The sequence below is a fragment of the Meleagris gallopavo genome, chromosome 4, assembly GCF_000146605.3.
Source record: "Meleagris gallopavo isolate NT-WF06-2002-E0010 breed Aviagen turkey brand Nicholas breeding stock chromosome 4, Turkey_5.1, whole genome shotgun sequence".
NCBI classification, from domain to species: Eukaryota; Metazoa; Chordata; class Aves; order Galliformes; family Phasianidae; genus Meleagris; species Meleagris gallopavo.
In genome coordinates this window covers 29566823-29587866 of record NC_015014.2, presented here as the reverse complement: position 1 = coordinate 29587866, position 21044 = coordinate 29566823, and the positions used below count along the sequence as shown (strand labels likewise).

Genomic DNA, 21044 nt, shown 5'->3' with positions numbered 1-21044 from the left:
ACACACCCTGGTATCCCCACATCTTAGGAAAGATAATAGGTGGCCAAAACAGCAGTTACAAAGTTCCCGTGTTGAATGAAGTTGAGCATTCAGGACAAGGACATAAATTCCCCCGGCAAAACCAGCAGCTGCCTATGGAGAGCTGACTAACACTTCAGAAGCAGTAGTGACTTGCAGCTACCCTCTTTGTTTTATGAGTTCAAGGGAGGGCACTGGTTTGTCTGAAGACTACAGAGACTACAAGAATGACTGGTGTTGGCAAGAATTATGATTATTTAGACTTCTGTTCTACCGTAAAACACTTAAAGGAATTTTTAAACATCCAACGAGGAAATAAGACTTAAACAGTCTCTCATGGAAAATCGTCTTAGCCATTCCCTTGTCTGGCTATTTCCTGACATTTCTCCACTTGCAATTTTATCTGTGTCCCTTGGTCTCAGGTGCCAGATTTACCCATTTGAAACTCATTACAGCCTGGGAGGCTGTACAAAACTATTTCATTATTTAAATAAAAGTGGAACCAAGGAATTAAAAAAAAAAAAAGAAGCCTGAGGGTCAAACAAAAGGCAAAGTTGTCACAGATACTCAGGGTCCTAAGACAAGAAGTCTGCCAGACAAAGCAGATTGAGAAGCCTTTTTCCACTGCCATTCTGAGCAGGCCACCACTACAGTGAATGATTCAGAACGATCATGTGAATGCACAAGACTCACATCTAGCCACTCACATGGAGTTAAGCATGCACTCAGATGTACAGAACCATGCTTTCATCCACCACTTGCTTTGACCCCAACAAAAACCTAGCACAAAGGAGAGTTAGGACTCAAACCTGTTGATTCCTCCTCCACCTCCCACTGAAGTTCTTATTCCAGGCTAGACACTGACCCCAGTCCAGCTGCAGCTAACAGGAATTATTCCCAAGGACAGTGATGGATACAGGGCAAGCTTTAGGGGAATAGGGCACTGAAAATGCATTAGGAAGGAAGATAACCTTTCAACTCCAAGGTAGTGCTGCTTGCCTACTTTTTTTGTAGACACTCTGTGGCTAGTTCCACATACAGAAAGGCCAATTTTGCCACCAAAAAATGTTCCCCATAAATACAGATCATATTTGTAAACACCTATTTGATATTTAGCAATTCCTAAAATCTTTATGGTTATAGCTAGCGTATGGCCAGCAATGTCTCAAGGACTGTTAATAATAAAAATATAGCTTATAGCTCTGCATATATCTAATCTTGAAAACCAAGCTATGGAGGATCAGGCTGTAACTATAACATTTGGGATTTGTTATTTCAAACTCAGTCCTACATAAAATTGCATAAACATTTACTTCAGATGATTTGTGTTTTAAACAGAAAGGATGGTGCACTTATTTTTTATTTATTTATTTTTTAAAGTTTTCCTCTCCAATCCAGATAGCCTGATTGCTATCTGGCATTGGAGAAAAAGAAAAAAAAAAAAAAAAGGAGGCGGGAATCAAATTAAAATGTTTATTTTCTGTAAATGGGTGGAATGGGAAGAGACATCTGCTTTTCAGAAAGTTGGTTTATGGCAAATGGAGCCGACAGCAGTTATACTCAAAGATTTTCATTTTACTGTATAAAGACAAAGAGCACTGTTGAAATCTTTAATAGAAGACTTCACAGATCTTCCAATGAATCTGCCAATATCCTCCACACAGCCTCCTCCAAAAGAAGGATGGAAACTTTCTTACTTTCTTAGCTAAAGAAGAATTCATTGGGAAGGAGAAAGATTTTTCTTTTGTAATTTTCCAAGACACTAAGTGTCTCTTGAGCTGGTAAGATTTTTTTACTCCGTGTTAAATGCAATTTATTCTTGAGAAAAAGGGACATGTTTTACATTCTGTGGGAAATCAGCACTTTTCCTTTTAGCAGCATGTTAAAAGAGATCCATCTAGATTCTTCAAACAGGACTTTGAAGCCAAGATTCTGCACTGTCTTAACTTCAGCCAAAACCCAGGTCATTATCAGCTCAGATTTCTTTTGGTACCATACACAAGCTTGACAGGCTTGCCCAATTTGCAGAAGTAAGCAGAAAGCTTGCAAGGCTCTTTAGGTCTCTCCTGCCAAGGCACAGCATGTGTCATGGAATTGTCTGCCACTTATCATGGAAATGGGAGGAAAACTCACTCAGAAAGGGAACTGTGCCAAAAACCAGAGAAGGAGAAAGCAGCTTTAGTCCTCTCTAAACACGAGGTATCTCCATGTCAGAGGAGTCATCCAATCAGCAAAATAGATAAAACTGAACTTAATGTTGCTAGTGTTTCACAGGTGAAATGAAGCAGATTAAGTGCCTTTTCTGGTTGAAAATCTTTCTATATGCTTCATTAAATAAAACAGCTCTTCCCAGCTCCTAAGCATTAAAACCAACAATTAATGCTTCCTACTTGGATAGGCAACTTCTGACAAAATAACCTCGGGAAAGTTTCTCCTGTGTTGTGTCTGTCTGAATTAAAACCAGAGTCAGACATCTCTCATTTTCTGTGTTTAACTTCGTAAGTTAAATATTAGCACCATTTGGCTCAGCAACTGGGACAAAGAAATAGTTTTCAATCTAAGAAGTTCAGTTGCTGTGGGTTAGAAGGGTTATGCCAGCTTATGCAGCTTGATACATCCTGGGCATCACAAATATACGCAGGTGAGTAAGCATATCAACTAGTTGAAATTACAGTACCCTCTCTCTGGTAGGGCACCCAAATCAGGCTTTTAGATCTATATGATTCTACGATCTGTAGATATTTCAGACTTACTCATCTATTCTCCGTGTCAGATTTACTTAAACATTGCAAAGAAATACCAAGTAAAAAACAAAAAAAGCAACAACAACAACAAAAACCCACCAACAATTCTTCCAGGCTTTCGGATTTCAAATACAGTACTGCTTAGGGAGGGCATGATCTCTGTTTTCCACTTCATAAAGCAAGATACTTCTTGGCAGAAAGATAACTATAGATTTAAGAATCTTTGTTGTCCTATTGTAAAATAAACCAAGGTACCATCCATTACCTCTCTTGTCTTCAGGGGAAGATTGTTACCTTCCTCGCCACAAATGACTCCAAGTTACCCTCTCGCACCCTTCAAAGATGCAGGTTTCCCCTCCCCTCAGGGAGATGCCAAGACCTAGCTTTATTTTGTTTCATCAGTAACGGTTCAAAATTACTCACACGCAGCCACCCGTGCCTGGGGAGCTCTTGGCTGCTGAACCCTGAACAGCCCCCACAAAGCAATGCATCACCTCTTCCAGGCAGACAGCTTGGTCTGCAGAGACACACTGATGAATCTCAGATGAACACTTCTTCCTCTTGCTTGCTGAAGAGAATACCTAGCTTTAAAAGTCTTCAGTGATAGAATCAAAGCCTATATATTTTAGGAAAGAGAACCCTTGTTCTTCACAGTGAAAAGTACAATCGAAGGAGATTGAGGAATATTTCCTTGCATTACTTTGAATGCTGGATTCTCAAGAACAGTGATGAAGGACCTCTACAAACCAGCATTCCTCAGTTTAGCTGGACAGAGCACACCAGGACTCTGCATGAGGATGTGTCATATCAACAGAATGCATGCTGTGCATTTGTGAATTAGAAATGGACACACAAAGGACCTACACTGTTACTCAGGACAGGAAAAAGCATTGCACACCTTGCAGACACAGAACTGTTCACTTCAGCATCCTCCAGGTTTCTTTGTACAGTTTCTAGCCTGTCAGTAACTTTTCTGTAGTATCACTATCTGAAACCCAACACCTTGGTTCTCAGATAACAATGCTGATTCCTTCTAAGCTTTTAAACTTCAACCTTGTTTCAAGTTTGCAAATTGGCTGTTTAGTCCCAGTTACAGCTGAGAAAGAAAAGACTTCAAAAATCATCAGATAATACAGCTTTCCCATAAAGACATATATTTGACTTGAATTACTTGAAATGTTGTAAGATGCCTAAGAAGCCTGTAACTGTAACCTGGACTTTGACTGATGAATTGTATAGAGGATGACCTCTCCTATACGCAGATAGAGTGAAATGAGTCCGAGATGCCCTGCACAGCTCCATGCACTGCTGGTACCAGCCAAAGAACAGTTTTCTCCATTTTCAGTTACATTCATAGCTTAAGAAAGAGAAGAATACAAAAACAAACAAAAAAACAAACAGCCAAGAAAAAACATCATAACAAACACTTCTTAGAAGACAGTTTTACCTGCAGAAATCATATACTCCCCTTCTGCATTTATAAACACTAGTCTTATGACAACCTGAACAGAATTCACAGCACTAAGCAGGTGCCTGCATGTTCGAGTGGGCATTAAGATCCGTCACCCACTTCAAGGCTTCATTTTACCTGAAGTTACTTTTGAATATTTGTTTTTCCTAGAACTGATGTTATTCAATCACTTGGAATAATTTCCTTATAACAAGTTATCAATTTGCTCCTCATGTTTCATTCCTTTACAAAACACGATGGAAGAATGCGGTAAAGGAAGATAAAGAGGAAGTGTTACCATCTGTCTTTCAGTGTTTGGCAAATGGCTATTCAGAACACAACCTTTTCTTTCATTTAAGAAATCGACGTGGAATTGTTTAGAAAGTTCTACTCCTGACATTTCACCATGAATACAAATAAGAAATAAAATCTACAAACATTTACAAAAACATGCCTACAGTGAAACTATAGAAGCTTCTAAGATGTCATGCTTTTTTGGTGAACTCCTCATAGGGTCACTTTGTTGTTGTTGTTGTTGTTCTTCACAGATGGAAAAAAACATAAGTCTTAAACTGCACCAGCACTGCAAATGTTTGATTACTCCTTACAACATAATTAATAGAAATTTGTTTAGCTTTGCTTTAAACACTTGAAACAATAGTTTCCACTACTTCCTGAACAGACTAAAACATTCCACAGCCTACTACAGCTCTCAGAAAGACTTCGTGGTATTCTGCCAAAATTCTCATTTCTTTACATCATCTCAGTGCTCCTGAAGATACGCAGCTTCCCCTTTTATGCTTAGGGTTCTCTTGAGGTATAAATCAGACTGCTTCAAGATTCTTACTTTAAAAAAAAAAAACAAAAAACCCCACACATTCTACTTCACTTATCTTTAGCCTGGTCTATATATAGTACCACATGTTAAGCCTTCTATCCTTGTTCTTTTCACTACCTCCCAACTGCTAGTAACTTTCTGCTAACAAAGAATCGGGGCAGCCAAGATGCTCAGGGTGCAGGTGGGAGGTAGCTAATGTCTGCTGCACTGTACTCATTAGAGAAGAAAAGAATTTGTGGACACACCTGGAGAACAAAACAGACAGTTACATGGATTTAGCACATTAAAGGTCGAGTCCTCTACAAATCGAGATTGAATCAGCACTTTTCTCCTACCCAATAAGAATGTAATAAGCAATTTTTTTTTTTGTTTAGTCCCTTCTTCCACCTTTCTCCTCCCTCCCTCAAAAAGAAATCACAGCACACACCTAAAGCATGCTTGAGAACTTGACAATTATCAAAAACATTCTCTACAGAGAAAGAAGTAGCTAGGCTGGTAACCTGTAAGCTCTACTTAACAAACAGCAAATACATTTTCCAGTAAATAATACATCTAGAACACTAACCACACAACTCACATAACTTATTTTGCCTGCAGCTTCCATCTTTTCTACAACACAAATGGGAAAAAAAACAAAAAAAAACAAAAAAAACCCAACCACAACAAAATTCCTTGACTTTAAACACAACAGTAGCAGTACCTTAGTTCTGAAACACCTAGATATCTTCACCCACTGCAACTCTGGCAGTTACAATTGCTTCCCATTGCAGCCGGCACCTTTTAAGCACCTCCTTTGGATGATGAGCTTTTCTGAGCCAGCTGTGTGCTGTAGGGGAGAAGGTGTCTTTCATGGGAAATTAAGAAGTATCAACTGTGCTCATTTGGAATTATTTTTTTTCCTTTACTACTCTCATTATGGAAAGCAAATGGTTTTACTTCTAAGGAGAAAGTTGCACATGCCGTTTGTTCACTTCAATGTGAATGAAATGCAAGTTTTCCCATTTTCCTGAATAAAGAACTTCTCCCTCTGAAGTGAAAGCTGATGATAAATCTGCTTTCAGACACATGTTTTCCAAGGCCAGATGACTAAAAAGGAGGTCGTTTCTCTTGCAAGGCCATTTATTAGCACTTAGTCACAAAAAAGTTCTCTTTATTTACTGGTGCAATGAAAATTATCTATGTTGCATGTTTCATTAATAACACTCTGAGCCTGATCTTATTTATCAAAAAGATGATAAATGACATTTAAGAACTACTTTAAGGCTGCAACATTCTTGATGAGAGAATTCTGGATTAGAGAAAGTTGCGGGTGGTTGTTTTAATTTCCTTTAGCCAGTACATTTAAACCTCAGCTGAGCCCATACTTAACTCGTATTAAAGTGCTATATGCACAGAGTATAAAAGCTTATTTAAGTTTAAAGGGACCTTGCCTGCTCACCGTTTCTGAACCATCCACATTGTACAGTCCAGCTAATAACCATTTTCCATTGTTGCCTGTTACACTGAGAATCGAATTAAACCACCCTGCAATGTCACTCCAAACTAGCACTGAAGGAAGAAATTTACTTGAAAACTCAACAGAGTTTTTTAAGTTTTCTTTTGGCTTCTAAACAAGGACTTGCAAGAATTTGATGCTAATTTTCTCAAAATCACAGTGTGCTATAACTGCTACAGAAGACTTTGCTCAGGTCGGTTGTGTATGAAGCTAGGGTAATAACAGCTAATGAGTCAAATTTCAATACTTTGTCAGTTCTACTGATTAAGTCTTGAATGCAGATCCTCATGAGCAGTAGAGGAGAGCAGGACAAGCTTGCACCAAATGTCTGCTCGACAAAGAATCTATTTCCTGTTAAGTAGATGATTTTAAATGGGCACTCTGATCAAACACTTCATAGAAACGGCCAGAGCTTGGAGTAGCAACAGAAGTAAGCCTAGGCTGAGAATTATTAATATCTGCAAAAAACAAGTCATCTTTCTGGAGATATCTAAGGAGCCTGTGTCCGAATGTTGTGGCTGATAAATGCGGAACAAAATGACTAATGCAAGGATTGCAATATACAACACATCCTGGATTGGTGTAGTACATTCTTTGAACTGTACGAGCACATTTCATTAACAAGCATAGATTGTGCTTTGCTAAGAAGATTGTTGCTCATGTTTCAAGTAACTCGGTGATTTCCCTTTCAGAGACCCAGCATGCCCAATTACAAGCTGACGTACTTCAATCTGCGAGGAAGAGCAGAAATCAGCCGCTACATTTTTGCTTATTCAGGCATAAAGTATGAAGACCATAGATTGGAAGGAGCGGACTGGCCCAAAATTAAGCCAAGTAAGTAGCGCAGATTCTTATATCAAAATTTCCACTAGAAACGATGTCAAAATTGAAACAGTTTAGGAGGTAACTTTGTGTTTCACAATCAGAAGCACATTCAATCATGGGATATGGGAATTTTGTTGCCTATATCCAACATGGGCAAAATAACATTCCTGATTCTCTCACAGAATTCCAAAAAGCAAGCCTTCAAGCAGCCTAAAATGACTTACTGTGGTCATTCAGATGGGCTTTTAATCCTAACCAATTTGGTTTTACTAGTATGTGCCTAAAGCTGACTTAATGTATATTCATCTTCCTGGGTTCTTTAGAGGATTTGGTCTCAGAGATCACACTGTAGCCTTCACTCCAGTTTTAGAAAGCCAGGCTGGAAAAGAACTGCTAAGGACACAACTTTGCAACAAGAAATGTCTTCAAAGAGAGAAAGTGATGAGAAGAAAAAAGAAGAATTCAGATTATTTAAAGAGGAGGGGAAAAAAAAAGATCAAAAGAGATGCCTCAGTACCGTTGTCCCCAAGAACAGCACAGCCCTTCCCAGACTTCTGAGAGTATGCTGCAGGCTACAGTGCTCCACTTTATGTGTTTTTAAGTTAAAGAAACCTCCTTTGAGAATTCAGATGAATTGAGGAAATAACTGTATAAGATATTTTCATGTTTAAGTGTGCACATATTCAGATGCACACACCAACTTAAGTCCCAAAACAAAGTTCAGAGAATATTAGCAACATATCAAGCCACTATACAAAATTCAAGAATTTCAGTAAGACAAATTAAAAAGATAAAGCAAACATAGTGACTTGAAGGCTATAGAAACAACTACAGTTTGCATCTTAGGAAAAACTATTCAAACAGCAGGTCAAGGTCAAGATGTTGCATCTCTCACTGAGATTCAGGTTGGATGTTAGGAGAAATTTCTTCCTCTAAAAAGCTGGTTAGTCACTGCAATGGGTTGCCCAGGGAGGTGGTTGAGTCAACCATCTCTGGAGGTGTTCAGGAAACATCTATATGTGATACTAAGAGACACGGTTTAGTGTGGAAATACTGGTGGTAGGCGCATAGATGGACTGGATGATATTGGGGGTCTTTTCCAACCTTGATGATTCTATGATCTGTGCAAAGTTTATACTAGTTTAAAAATTTCAGGCTTTGTTTCCATTCAGTCAGCTGAGGGGAACTTGACTGGATCATACTAATTGACCGGGAAAGATTCCCCATGTGAAGAAATAGTTGACTGCATGTCAGAAAGTGCTATTATATCTCTTGCTTCTGGAAGGCTCACTGAACCCTGCCTAATTCAAATACCTATGTAATGGTGGCCTTTACCACCAGTGACATTTGCACTGCAGTCAGTTTTCAAGTTCAGCCGTTTATCACCGAAAACAAGAGTTAAGATATCATTCTGTGTGCAAAACAAAGTAATATTGCTAAGGAAATTGCCTGGAGATCAACTGGTTGATGACTACCACATCCTCCTTTTCTGTGAAGCAATAGTTACTCACAGTATTTCCAGACAAATCATCTGCCACGGGCTAATCATTAAGCTAAGCTTTAGATAAAAGGTAGCAGTGGTGCTTGAAGGTTAACAGCCTTGTACTGTACATGATCAGGGGTCACTGTTGAGATCTGCCCTCATGTGCTCAAACACTGCCTTCACATACCATGACTTAGCAAAAAAATCCTCTTAGCTATTTCAGCTATATATTCCCCAATCAGCAGTTGTATAGGATTTGTGTGTCTTAAGACTACAACAACATAGCATAAGCCACTTGGATTCTCTGCTGGGCTGAATTTTCAAAATGTGCCTCAGCTCCCTCTGTGGAAGAGCATATTGAAGAGGGAATGGCTATCTGAAAAAGTACTAGTCCTCAGGAAACTGGTTTGCAGGGCTGTTGCCAAAATGTTCAGTTACTGCTTTGTTCAGCACTAAATATGAAATGAGGGAATCCCTAAAACCCATTGAACATATGCAGGCTGACAGATCTCATTGCTGTCATTTCTAGACATTTCTAGAGGTGACTTCTGATGAACATCAGGTATATTTTTCCCATTTTGCCTGTACTGTCTCTACTCCTGTAAGAATAGAAGTTAAAGTAGTAAATTCCAGTTAATCTCAGCCTGGTGAAAACAAAAGAGTGCTAAAGTGTTAAGGGAATTACAGTTACTTTTGATGTAACTACAGCTAAAATAATATCAATTTGATACACTGATTATTTTGTAACCTTCAAAAATCATTAAAATTGGTCCAATTCATTGAACTAATTACATTATTATATATTTATGAGAGGTTAACAAATAAGACACAGTCAAAATGCTATGTACACTTGCACACAATGAGGTATGTTCGCAGTACCTAAAGTGAGCCTACAAACAGGAGAATAGTCAGCTCTTTATAAGGGGGGACAAGGGGAAATGATTTTAAGTTGAAGGAAGAGAGATTTAGGTTGGATATCAGGAGGAAGTTCTTTGCCAAAGGAGTAGTGATGTGCTGGCACAGGCTGCCCAGAAAGGCTGTGGATGCCCCATCCGTGGACATGTTCAAGACCAGGTTGGATGGGGCCCCGGGCAGCCTGGTATAGTATTAGATATAGAGGTTGGTGGCCCTGCATGTGGCAGGGGGTTGATACTTGATGATTCTTGAGATCCCTTCCAACCCAAGCCATTCTATGAATCACCCATTTGACTTAGGTAGATCTAAAATCACTTTTGACTGCAGAGTCTGCAAGTACAGTGTATGTGTGCTTACTGCAAAACCTGAAATACAATAAATCAGGAAAAAACAATTAAGAGACAGGAAGTTGTTCTCTTAACAAGTTTGGACAAGGACAGTCCATGATTCAAGGAAATAAATCAAAACATTTAAGTTTTTCTAAGACCACAAATTGTCTGCATAAAGTTTGTTTCATCAATTAACAAAAAATTAAGGTACGGTTTCACAACAAATGCCACCCTATAGCCCAAATCATCCCATACAAAAGAGAAAATACTGCCACTGTACTAAAGAAAGGAATCCTTTATTTCTTAGTTTTCCTGTAAAATTGAAAGGAAGATAGAAAATGTCTGCGCTGAGATTAATGTGCAGAAAGGTCATCCAGAAAGCAGACTTGCAGCTGCTGCAAGTCTAATTTTGGACTAGTCAGAAGAGTGTTATGCATTTGTTATATATTTTAGCATTTTCAAGTGGCTAACCCAGCAAGCTGGTCCTTTCAGCATGTTCAAGCAAATAAGTAATTTCTTGTGCCTAGAAATGATATCTCACTTGATTCCGTCTACACCCAAAGGTAAGAGTTTATTTTGTAGGGGAGAGGGAATACTTAATAGTTCATGAAGTTAAAAATGTATCATTTAACTCATATATCCTAAATTTACATTTTCTGTAGCTCAGCAATTCTGTGCAGATTTCAGGCAAAAATTGTATTTTTAAAATGAACAAGTCAAAGAAAGTATTGAGTTGATCAGCTTTAGCATAGACTTCAATAAAACAGCTGAATGTCAAGTAGAAACTTTAAATAACATTCACTTTACATAGTCAATTGTCAAAATAAGTAAATAAACTCAAATTTACATTTGCTTTAACTTGAATATGCTATATTTAAACTTTAGACAATTTGAGACTTATATGCAATCATATAGTAGGGTCTCTCAAGACGTATTTTATCACAAAATAAGCTACTCTCAAAAGGAAAATGAAGTATTACACTGAAAAAAAAAGGCACAACATAGCCGAGAATCTACCGCAGGGATGTTCTAAGTTAACATCCTCTTGAGACACTGGATGAGCATGCAGTAACAGCCAGTGTAATGTGTTTCATTCAAAGAATTTGATGCAATGGCAATTGCACAGACTTTTTAGTCATAGCAAAGGATGCTTTAATTGCGCTGATAGATGTAAACACCCCATAAACTGTTTAGGAGGTGGAATGATTCCTGAAATGTTCTCAGGAAATTTCGCAGATTAATTATTGTACTGAAAATATTTCCAGTAGATAAATCTTTATAGACATTTGACAGCAGATAGAGATTTTTTGAGGGAGTACCTATCCTGTTTCTTGGATGACATGCTGTTACATAGGTCTTGCTAGAATAATATACAATAGTGATCTTTGAATAAAAGATAGGTCTTAGCAGTGGTTTTCACAGAAAATCTGAGTTTTAATAGCATCAGCATGGAAGCTGGACTGAAATTGGAGCAGGGCACCATCCTAGTCATACATTTCCAGAAGATGCCTCCAGCTCTAGCCCAGTCACTTCCCAGGGGCCTTGCTCCTCTGCTAGCCTTATTAAAAAAAAAAAAAAAAAAAAAAGTATTCTGTACACTTGTATTGAAAGAAGCAATGTTTCTGACATGTATTTCTTGTGATCCAATTAGATGTTAATGGAAAAGAAAATAATAACGGACCATTTTCAAGACAAGGAAGAATTCATATTGACAAGGAAAGGCAGTAAGAGGCATAGCTGTGATTTCCCTCATCTTTAACCAATTCACATACCTTGGTATGACACCAATCTCAGCTGCCTGATTGCGCCATTATTCTGGTTTGGAGGGACATCCAACTACTTAAGTATAGTCTGCTTAGCATTAAGTCTATGGAAAATTTAACTATAGTCAGGAGGAAGCATGCGGAGGAGCACGTCATTTGGGATGTATCAATCACAGGAAATACGAGGACCTAAACTGAACATCTGGGAGCAAAACTGGGGCAAGCCAGGATGAGTGTGGGGAGGAAAGAACAGAGATGATGACAAGAGTAATGAAGAAGCAAAGCTGAGTGGAAAAGGAGCAAAGAACTAAGGGAAGGAGAAAATTAGAAGACTATATCTTTGTAGGAGCTTTCTCAGTAGCTAAGGAAGCACAAATGAGAGCATAGCTGGCAAGTTTGGGAGAATCTGTTCAGCTCTGAGTTACCTTACCCCTCCCTGTCCTTGAGAGAGAAACAGGTCCACATGGTTACTATCCTCTGGGCTATGCCCAGGAGGCTGGGCAAAGAGCTCTTCCTGCTCAATAAGAAATTCTAAACTAAAAAATTCTTTAGTGAGAACCTATAGGCACTCCAAGAAAACAGTAAGTGCCACAGCCCTTGGGGGACTTCATGAGATAGAAGAAATTTATACAGACATCCTTGCTTTTAACATGCATCAGACTACATCTTCCCTGCTAAGTATCCATCAGAGACTATGAACATCATAGTTCCAATCACAACAGACATTTAAAACTGAGATATACATAAAAATAAATTATCTAGTGTTAAACACTAGGCAGATACTTCTGTGAATCCTTCCTGAAATGAAAAGAGAGGATGTAGATCAATCTGTACTTGTACTCAGCCTCTGTCAAAGTTTTCTTGAATGCATGCAACACTAAAACTAATGAATAACTAGGATAAAAGGAAAAGTAAAAATTTGCATATACAAGATCAATTTAAAGACAATCACGGAATTGGTTTTCCAAGCAGCATGCTTAAAAAAATATCACAAACCCATTCTGTTTTTCATGGAGTTTTCATTTGAAATCTATAAATCAACACTATCATCCACAGTGCCCTCTGCATCAGATAAGCAACAAAACAAGGGGATGCTAAAGGAGAATGTGTGTGCCTGAGAAATTTTCCAAGATGACAGTCGCGGATTTTTCTAGTTTTTCTTCTTAAAATGAATTTGATTAAGTGGGAGTTGAAATTTTGCAGAACAATTTGCAATTCCATTTTGAAAAACATAGAAAGAACATCCATATGCATGCCCACGGGTATGTACTGATGTAAGAAATCCCCTAACTGTTCAAGGTTAAAGAAAAATGAGAGAAGTGGCATACGTATCCACTACTCAGTTGACTTTTTTTTTTTAAACTCTTCCTTCATGTTTTCTCTCTGATTCTTGTTTTGTGCAGACAAGATCCCTCTCATATTATGGATGCATGTGCTGCTTCTTTCAGTTTCTCATTTAAGGTAGGAGCAGAGCAGGAACTGCTATGTGCTTTATTCACCTGGAGATACATGAATTATACCTTACATCAGTAGCTAAAGGGAACTTCAGTATCTAAAGAGGTGCTATAAGAAAGAACAGACTCTTTAGCAGGGTCTGTTGTGGCAGGAGAAGGAGAAAAGAAGAAGAAATTTAGACTGGATATAAGGAAATTTTTTATAACAATTAAACTAGAAAATGTTGCTTAAAGAGGTGGCAGATGCTCCATCCTTAGAGACTTTCAAGGTCAGGCTGTAAGGGGCCTTGAGCAACCTGATCCAGCTGTAGATATGGCCCTGTTCATTACAGACAAGTTGGACGAGATGATCTTAATGGATCCCTTCTGAATCAAACCATTCTATGATCTAAAATGGATGATGAAAAATTGAGCAGTGTTTGAATATAATGTTTATGTACACACTGCATTCATAGAACTCCAGAGGTTCCTTGAACATACGATGTCAGTGAGGAGAGCAAGGGCCAAAAGCAATGACAGGAGAAAGCTCAAAGGAAGCCATGGAAACCCACATCTATGGTGTAAGGAAATCACTGAGCGTTTTCTGTTGTAATCTGAAGTCTGTAAGTACATAGCCTGGCTGTGTTATCTGTACATAGGAAATAGGCTACATGCATGGCATCTACAGAGGACATGCAGGGGTCTTTTTGCAAACCCTGCAAGCAAATGGCATCCATTTGTTGAGAAGACTACTTGTATCCTTCCTAACAATGAAACATACTAACACAAATCTTTCTTTTCCAATCATAGAAGGAAATCTCCAGTTCACAGATAACATTCCAGCCCACAGCATTCAAACTTGAATGTACAGGCAATGTCCTAATGATGCTGTCAATTTATTAACACGGAAGTTTTTAAGTGATAAGAGCAAGATGACACTTCACTGCATGATATTAAGAACTTGGACATAACTTGATGAATTTTGGATACTAATGCTTCAAAAGAAAAGTGATTTCTTAAAAATTCTTTTTCAGCCTGAAAATCCAACTTCATAATTCATTATACCTTGTAGTCCTCTAACATGGAGAAAAAGCACTGCGAATGTTTTCTGTTCTGACTGTTCTTTGGATGTCTGCCACACTTTTGTGTGTGCAAGGATAGCCTACCATGCGGCTAAAGAGTTTTGAAGAACTGATATATTTTTGAAACAGTCAGCACAAGTGGGCTCTCTTCAAAACTCTCAGAAGTTGCACTCATTTGCAGCTCACAAATTCAATACTCAACAAGAAACCAGCATAGTAAGATCCGTGTATGGTCATATCAGGCATTGCACCATCATGAAAAATATCCATATTCTATGTTCTTAGCAAGAAAGAAAAATAATCAAATCACTTTCTGAAGAGGAAAGAAAGGAAAAAGGCTGTCCTGTTTACTAACTGTTATGCTTTACAGACTTCATTGCATAGTAATGACAACAACATGCATGCTGCCTCTTGGCAAAAACACAAAATAATCAAAAAAATAACTAGATTCTAATGAAAACAGGTCAGAGCTGAGGAAAAAAAAATGTTTCTAGGCATAACTAGTGCCTTTAAGCCATTTCCTAGAATTCAGTGGGATGCCAGAAAAATACGAAGTAATCCAGACTTGGACACACCCCTGAGAAACAGGGCATGGAAGATGATTAGCACACTGCTGCCTGTCACATCTTCACCCATCTTCCTCAGCTGTCAGAAAGATGTCTCCCCCTTTTTGCCATCACTGAGGGCTTCTCAGCAAGCAAACAAGCAAGCTGGTTTTCATTTTCCACTTAATGAGCATCAGAGTGAAACGTCAGTCAAACTGAAGCTGTCAGACTTCCCCCCTCATGTGTAAACTCATTAGAAAATAGTCTATTCTGTTTCGGATTAAGCAATTACAGTTTCCCAACCTGAACTGTCATTGCTGTGTTCCGGCAGTTATTGCCAAAGAATTTGGATGAGTCACTGTGATCGAGTCAAAGCTGTATCAGACTGCTGTGCTCCTAACAGCCCTCTGCAGGCGTGCCATTAACTCCTTCTGGGCAACATTCTTTGTTTCTGAGCTACTTAATCTATTACCCTCTTGCCAACCTCTGCAGCGCGATCTCTTTTTGGGCTGGGGTGTTGGAAAGACGCTTCCTTGAAGGATGCACTGCTATCCAGTGTGAGAAATTACATTCCATGGCTCTACATCTTTGGGACCCAGGGCATCCAGCACCGTTAGCCTGTGGCAGAACCAAGGCTGTTCTCATTTTCACAACCAAAAAGTTCTTCAGTCGAGCATTCAGAGATGTTCTTTTTCTCTCTGGATTTGAGAAACAGGTGAAGCAATGTGAAATTTCAAGGACTTTTCTTCTCACAGGATAATAAACATATGAAGTCTTCTACAAAAAAAAAAGGCTACTATTGTTTCAGAACAAGCAAGCATTGCATGCTTTCTCCCTGGAGAAATACAGTTAATTGTCTTTGGTCTCCCTTGCTTCTGCTAGTCGTCAATGTTGACATGCATCCTGGCCTCACAATGCATTGAGCCTGGGGAAGGAAAGGTACTCTACTCACATGCAGGAAAAATTGCATACAGGAATCCTGTATGTTCTGTGCAGCTGCCAAATTCATTCTGCAGATATAGATTTGATATTAATGGTCTCATACCTAAAGTAATTCACATATTGCATGCTAAACCACAGAGCCGTGTGGCAACACTATTATTATTTTGATAAACAGGTGAAAAGTGCATCAGATTTCATGATTTTCTTCTCCTATTGCTCATCTACTTTAGGAGAGTGTTCCAAATTACCCACCAGGAGATCCCATAAAATTTGAAATCTGGGCTGCGCTTCTTAGCAAGTGTCAGCAGTGGATTTGTAGAAGCAGAGAACTCAGTAACATTTGTGGAAAGAAGGTGTACACCTCATAGGTAGTTGAGCTGGTGTACTCATCTCATTGGAACCTGCAGAAACAACAGAAATTTAATTAAGTCACTAAACATACCAAGTTAGCTGAACTGACACACAGATTCCTCTATCTTCCATAGCTTATGCTAACAAGGAATGCAATCACAGCCACGTCTATCTAAAACAATCATCAGACCAGAGGAAGAACATATACATCATCCTAAAGGCGGCAGTTTCACACTGCCTTGCACATGGTGGCATCCAGATAAGCCCTGCTTCTACAGAACAGTCAAAGAAATCCCTCATCCCATTAGACAACCTTACAGGTCTTTCTGAATTACAGGCCAGCAAAGATTTTCTTAGCAACTGGAATAATGAGGGAACAGTGTGTTACCTCCCTGCTAGCCATGGCCTGCTGAACCTTGAATTCTCTGCCTTGTATCGTATTCTACACTCTTATGGTCATTAGATTCTCATATTTTCCAGCTTCCTATGTTTTTTTTTTTTTTAGATTCAGCTTAGTTCCAATGTTCCAGTCCCACTTGAAGTCACGCCAACCAAAATGTAGTGTAACAGAAACCCAAGTTTTGACATACAAGATATCACTAAATAAATACATTCTCACGTGTATCTGTTGTGCCTGCTCAAATTCTTACAGGTATCTATCATGCCTACTTAGTCTGCCTTCACATACACTCAGTGTCTGAAGGCTTTCTCCCCAGGACTGAGATTTTGTTTTTGAATGCAAACCTAGTCAAGTAGATTTGAATATCTTACCACTTGTGGTTCATTGTGAGAGCTGTACTTGTCTCCCAGTGAGATAAGCTTTCATATCATCTCTGTTGGAGAACTGCCACATGGAAAGTCTTGTCATAGGATAAAATTCTGAAATACAGATACTTCTGCTGAATTTAAAACAACAGCAAGCAAGCATCTTCGCAGTCTGCCCAATCTTCTTTTTCATACCCCAGCTGGACCCTGCCCTACAAAGACTTCAGTAGTACTTTGCCTAGCCTTGGCGTTCACTTTCCTGGGGAGGAGAAAGCCGAAAAGAAAAGGAACTATATGCTTCTGAAGAAAAATCTCCCTCTATAAGGAATCCAGGATATCTAGGGATGTATTCAGGTTTTAAAGCACAAGCCTAGGAAATAGGAAATGCAGTAGTTGGTTTCTACACTACAGCTGCCTTCTTGCAGTGTGAGGTGGTTTCTCTTTACCCTGATTTTTCTTTTTAGTCCATGTCTATAGCATTTCCCTACAGAAATACAGTGAAACTGCTAAGTGGTGTAACAAATATTTCCCTTCAAGTGTGGTAAAAGTGCAACTCACTGATTTTATTTCATTTCTTTCTTTTCTTCCCCCCAAGCTATCCCATTCGGCAAAGTCCCCATTCTGGAAGTAGATGGAGTGATAATTCACCAGAGCCTGGCAATCGCAAGGTACCTTGCCAGAGAATCAGGTAACTCATCTGACACCTTTCTTGCTCTGTTCTGCACTCACCTTTAATGCTCTGGGAAAAAAGAAACAACAACACACCCAATCACAGCCAAAAGCAGAAAAAACCTAACAGCTTAATAAGCTCAACCACGGAGTAGGACTTCAATGAGTCACTGGAACCCTAGGGCAAAATACAGAGCTACTCAAATGGAATGTAGAGAATAAAAATCAGACCACAGTAAAGAGTAAGGCTCAAAGTAACACTCTGCAGCATGAAGGATTATGGTTCTCAGCTGAAATCACTTAGCAGAGCTTCCCATTTGCACATTAAGTACGCTGAAAGGAAACTTCACAAGTAATCCTGAGCAAACTGTTCTAGCTATAGATATGTCCCTGTTCTGTCTTAGAGTAGTTTTCCATGCAGCTAAACTCTGAGCTGTCATGAGAACCAGAAAGCACCAGAATAAGGAGGTTTTGAAAGCACTCAAGATGATTGCAGCCAGAGCACTCTGAACCAGATGTAGGCAACAGTTCTGTTCCGGCAGAGAGATTACATCAGAAGGTGACTTCACTCATTATTAAATACTACACACCATGAAAGCTCTCAGCCAGCTACATCAAATGATATAAGACTCTTTAGTAATCCAAGTAATCAAAGAGAGTAGTCAGGGCTTGCTTTAGGTCAGTAGCTGTCATTCAGACTTGTACAAAGCAAGTCTGCTTGAAAGCAGATGTGTTGGTGGCATGGTGCACGTTAGCAAAGCGAAGCTGGGAAGCAAAATGCTGTCAGACTATTTTTGTATTCTGAGCAGAGAGACATAACCTGCCTTTCAGAGCACTTCTTCATATTCCATGTTCTCCAGCTGAGGAAACAGCAAGAAGCCCATAGTGTTATTTAAGACACTATCATAATATATTTTCACATATCGAGCAATACTGCCAACTTCCTCCATCCCTGATACGATCTACTACTTGCCAGGCAAGAGGATGATGAGCATCTATGTGGTGATATGAGACTGGGAAAAATTATGAGAAATTCCTCCTTCCTCCCACACCACCTTCCTTCCTGTCTCTTGCTGACTGGGAGCGGTGCTGCTTTCATAGTCATAAATAATCACTTGAACATTCCCTCATGGCTTTTTCCATCAGACTCCAGTGGGAATTTCCTTCTGGCCTATCCTGGCAAATTCAGACCATGCTGCTTATGTGTTAGTGCAGCACAAAAAAAAGAATGAGTGGAAGGGGAAAATAAAACCCTTTAAAATTCCCAGTGGTGATATTCAGTAACCCTTTAAAATAAAGAAATGGCATTTTTGGGTGTCCATCACTAACAGTTCTTTACTGAAGGCTCACAGAAGATGGTGCCCTAAAGGAGTGGCATATTCATTGCCTCAAACACATAAGGTATAAGTCAGGGAAGTGACTTGACAAAGAAAGAGCATATGATTTATGGAAGTCTAAAAAGCAGAGGAAGATGAGGATAGTCTGGCTCTGCACAGAGGTAAAAGCCTGAACACAGGTCTCTGAAAAGAAGCAAGGGAAAGAAGTAATACTGAGATAACCACTGGCAAACCAGAGAGCAGCAGGGGAGGAAAAGAGATTTGCAAACAAGACAGAGTAATCAAAAGTAAGCAGTATGTCATAAGAAGGTTTAAATGGGCTGCATGTTCAGGTGATGGAAAGAAAAACTCACGCTTTAGGGAACTATATGAGACTGGAGCAAAGGTAGGTGAAATTATGCCAGGATGTAAGGGAGTCTAATGCATATTGTCAGCATCAAAACACTCTGGACAGCACATATTTTTTTATGGAAATGCTCACAAAGAGTAGAACTTACCACGAGAGTATCAAACATTTCTGACATGTCACTAATCTCCCTTACACTTGCTTCTGACAGGTCTGGCAGGTCAGACTCCAGTGGAGCAGGCGTTGGTTGATGCCATTGTGGACACCATGGATGATTTCATGATACTGCTCCCCTGGGCAGAGAAAAATCAGGATGTGAGGGTAAGACAGCCACTAAGCTAAAAAAAGGTAACCTATATGTGTGTGTACCTTAGCATCTCCTCTGTGGAGAAAGCCTCATGCCAACACATCATCTCATCTCACCCCAAGGTGAAGACATCTGTGGCTCTTCCTTCAAGCTAACTGAGTTAAGGTTGTCTGCTCCCTTCCACCTCCACAAAACTTCCCCCCATCGTGGCAACAGTGAGGTCAGCTTCAGCCATCTCACCAGTTCATTTTAAATTGAGGATACCGTATGCATATACTTCAAGCTACTCTTCAAAGAGGCACTCTCTTTGCAGTCAGCACTGTAATATCTGTACCCTGTCACAAAAAGCTCAAATCTTTCTGCCCGTGCTGATTCAGTGGGGTTAACAGCTCCATCCCATTTTCTTTTTGTGCTCCTACACCTTGGTCTCTTAACATTTCATAAAACTAATGTAACTTCAGAACCTCTTGGCCCCACCACTATCCAGTATGGATCTTCTGCAGACACCAGTGCCCATGGTAATGCATGGCTGCGATACTTTAACACAGTCACAGACAATTCCTAGATCACTTGAGGTTTTGGCATCCCTCTGTCTCCCAGTACTTGCTCATCACATCCTTAAATGTAAACCTACAGAGTTGTTACTCAGGGAACAGTGAGTTAATGCTGGCATTGCAGATATTTCACAGAGCTCTGATCCCAGCAGATGACACAGCCCTTTTAGGAAAGTTGCAATGTAGCAGCATGTCTATTCATTAACTACCAGAGCAGCCACTTTTTCCTTATCCAAAGGTCTTTGGCTGAGTGGGATACTGTGTTACAGAAACCACAGAGGACCAAATGTTGGAAAACTAATAAAAAACAATTAAATTTTAAAAAACCTTCTTGGGGAAAAATCTGAAGTTTGAAAGTTTTAGTACTTGAAAATGTTAATTACTTTGCTTCCTAATGACCTCTTGGAGTTTCCTAATTTCCCCTTAGTTTGGCAAGAGAAAGTTGACTCACAGTTTTTGAACATTTAGAAACAGGCACAGCATTGCTGGTGTAGTAGTGCAGTAGAGCACGTAAGCCGTAGAGCTGCTGTCCCTGTTCTTCCATCGCTGGGTGTGCACCAGCTGTTCCAAAGCACTCTCCAAAGCAAAGATCATGCCTCCAGTGCTCAACGTGAAAGGGAGCAGAGCTCACAGGCAACCCGTGTGTGCCTGTGTGCACATATGCTGCATGGCATTCTCTGGGCGACCAAAAGATATTGAAAATTGCTTTCTGGGAGTCTGCAGTACTTCTGGCACTAATAAATCTCCCTGGGTCCACTGCCACCACCTTGTGGTCGATGTGCAAAAAGACGGAGACTTGGTAACGAAAAGATTTCATTCATTTGGTATATTTTGCAAAGGGTTTAAAAAAAAA

At 39.5% G+C, this 21044-nt stretch overlaps 1 protein-coding gene and 1 long non-coding RNA gene across 2 annotated transcripts; one reads left to right on the top strand and one right to left on the bottom strand.

Annotated features, from left to right (window-relative positions):
• The first annotated feature begins 7218 nt into the window (after positions 1-7218).
• On the top strand, positions 7219-19687 carry HPGDS (hematopoietic prostaglandin D synthase). The gene is made up of 3 exons (XM_010709817.3): positions 7219-7379; positions 17574-17666; positions 19542-19687. The coding sequence occupies exons 1-3, from the start codon at positions 7247-7249 to the stop codon at positions 19670-19672; spliced, it is 357 nt and encodes a 118-aa protein (XP_010708119.1). The 5' UTR covers positions 7219-7246; the 3' UTR covers positions 19673-19687.
• On the bottom strand, positions 15759-19567 carry LOC109367277. Its single transcript, XR_004159561.1, has 4 exons — positions 19482-19567; positions 16985-17092; positions 16115-16263; positions 15759-15845 (listed from the first exon to the last, which is right to left on the bottom strand). It is a non-coding gene; the product is annotated as an uncharacterized LOC109367277 (long non-coding RNA).
• Positions 19688-21044: the final 1357 nt, after the last annotated feature.

Coding starts and splice junctions, on each gene's coding strand:
- HPGDS (XM_010709817.3), top strand. CDS start 7,247: ATGCCCAATTACAAGCTGACGTACTTCAATCTGCGAGGAAGAGCAGAA. Junction 7,380..17,573: donor CTGGCCCAAAATTAAGCCAA/GTAAGTAGCGCA, acceptor CTTCCCCCCAAG/CTATCCCATTCGGCAAAGTC. Junction 17,667..19,541: donor GTACCTTGCCAGAGAATCAG/GTAACTCATCTG, acceptor TGCTTCTGACAG/GTCTGGCAGGTCAGACTCCA.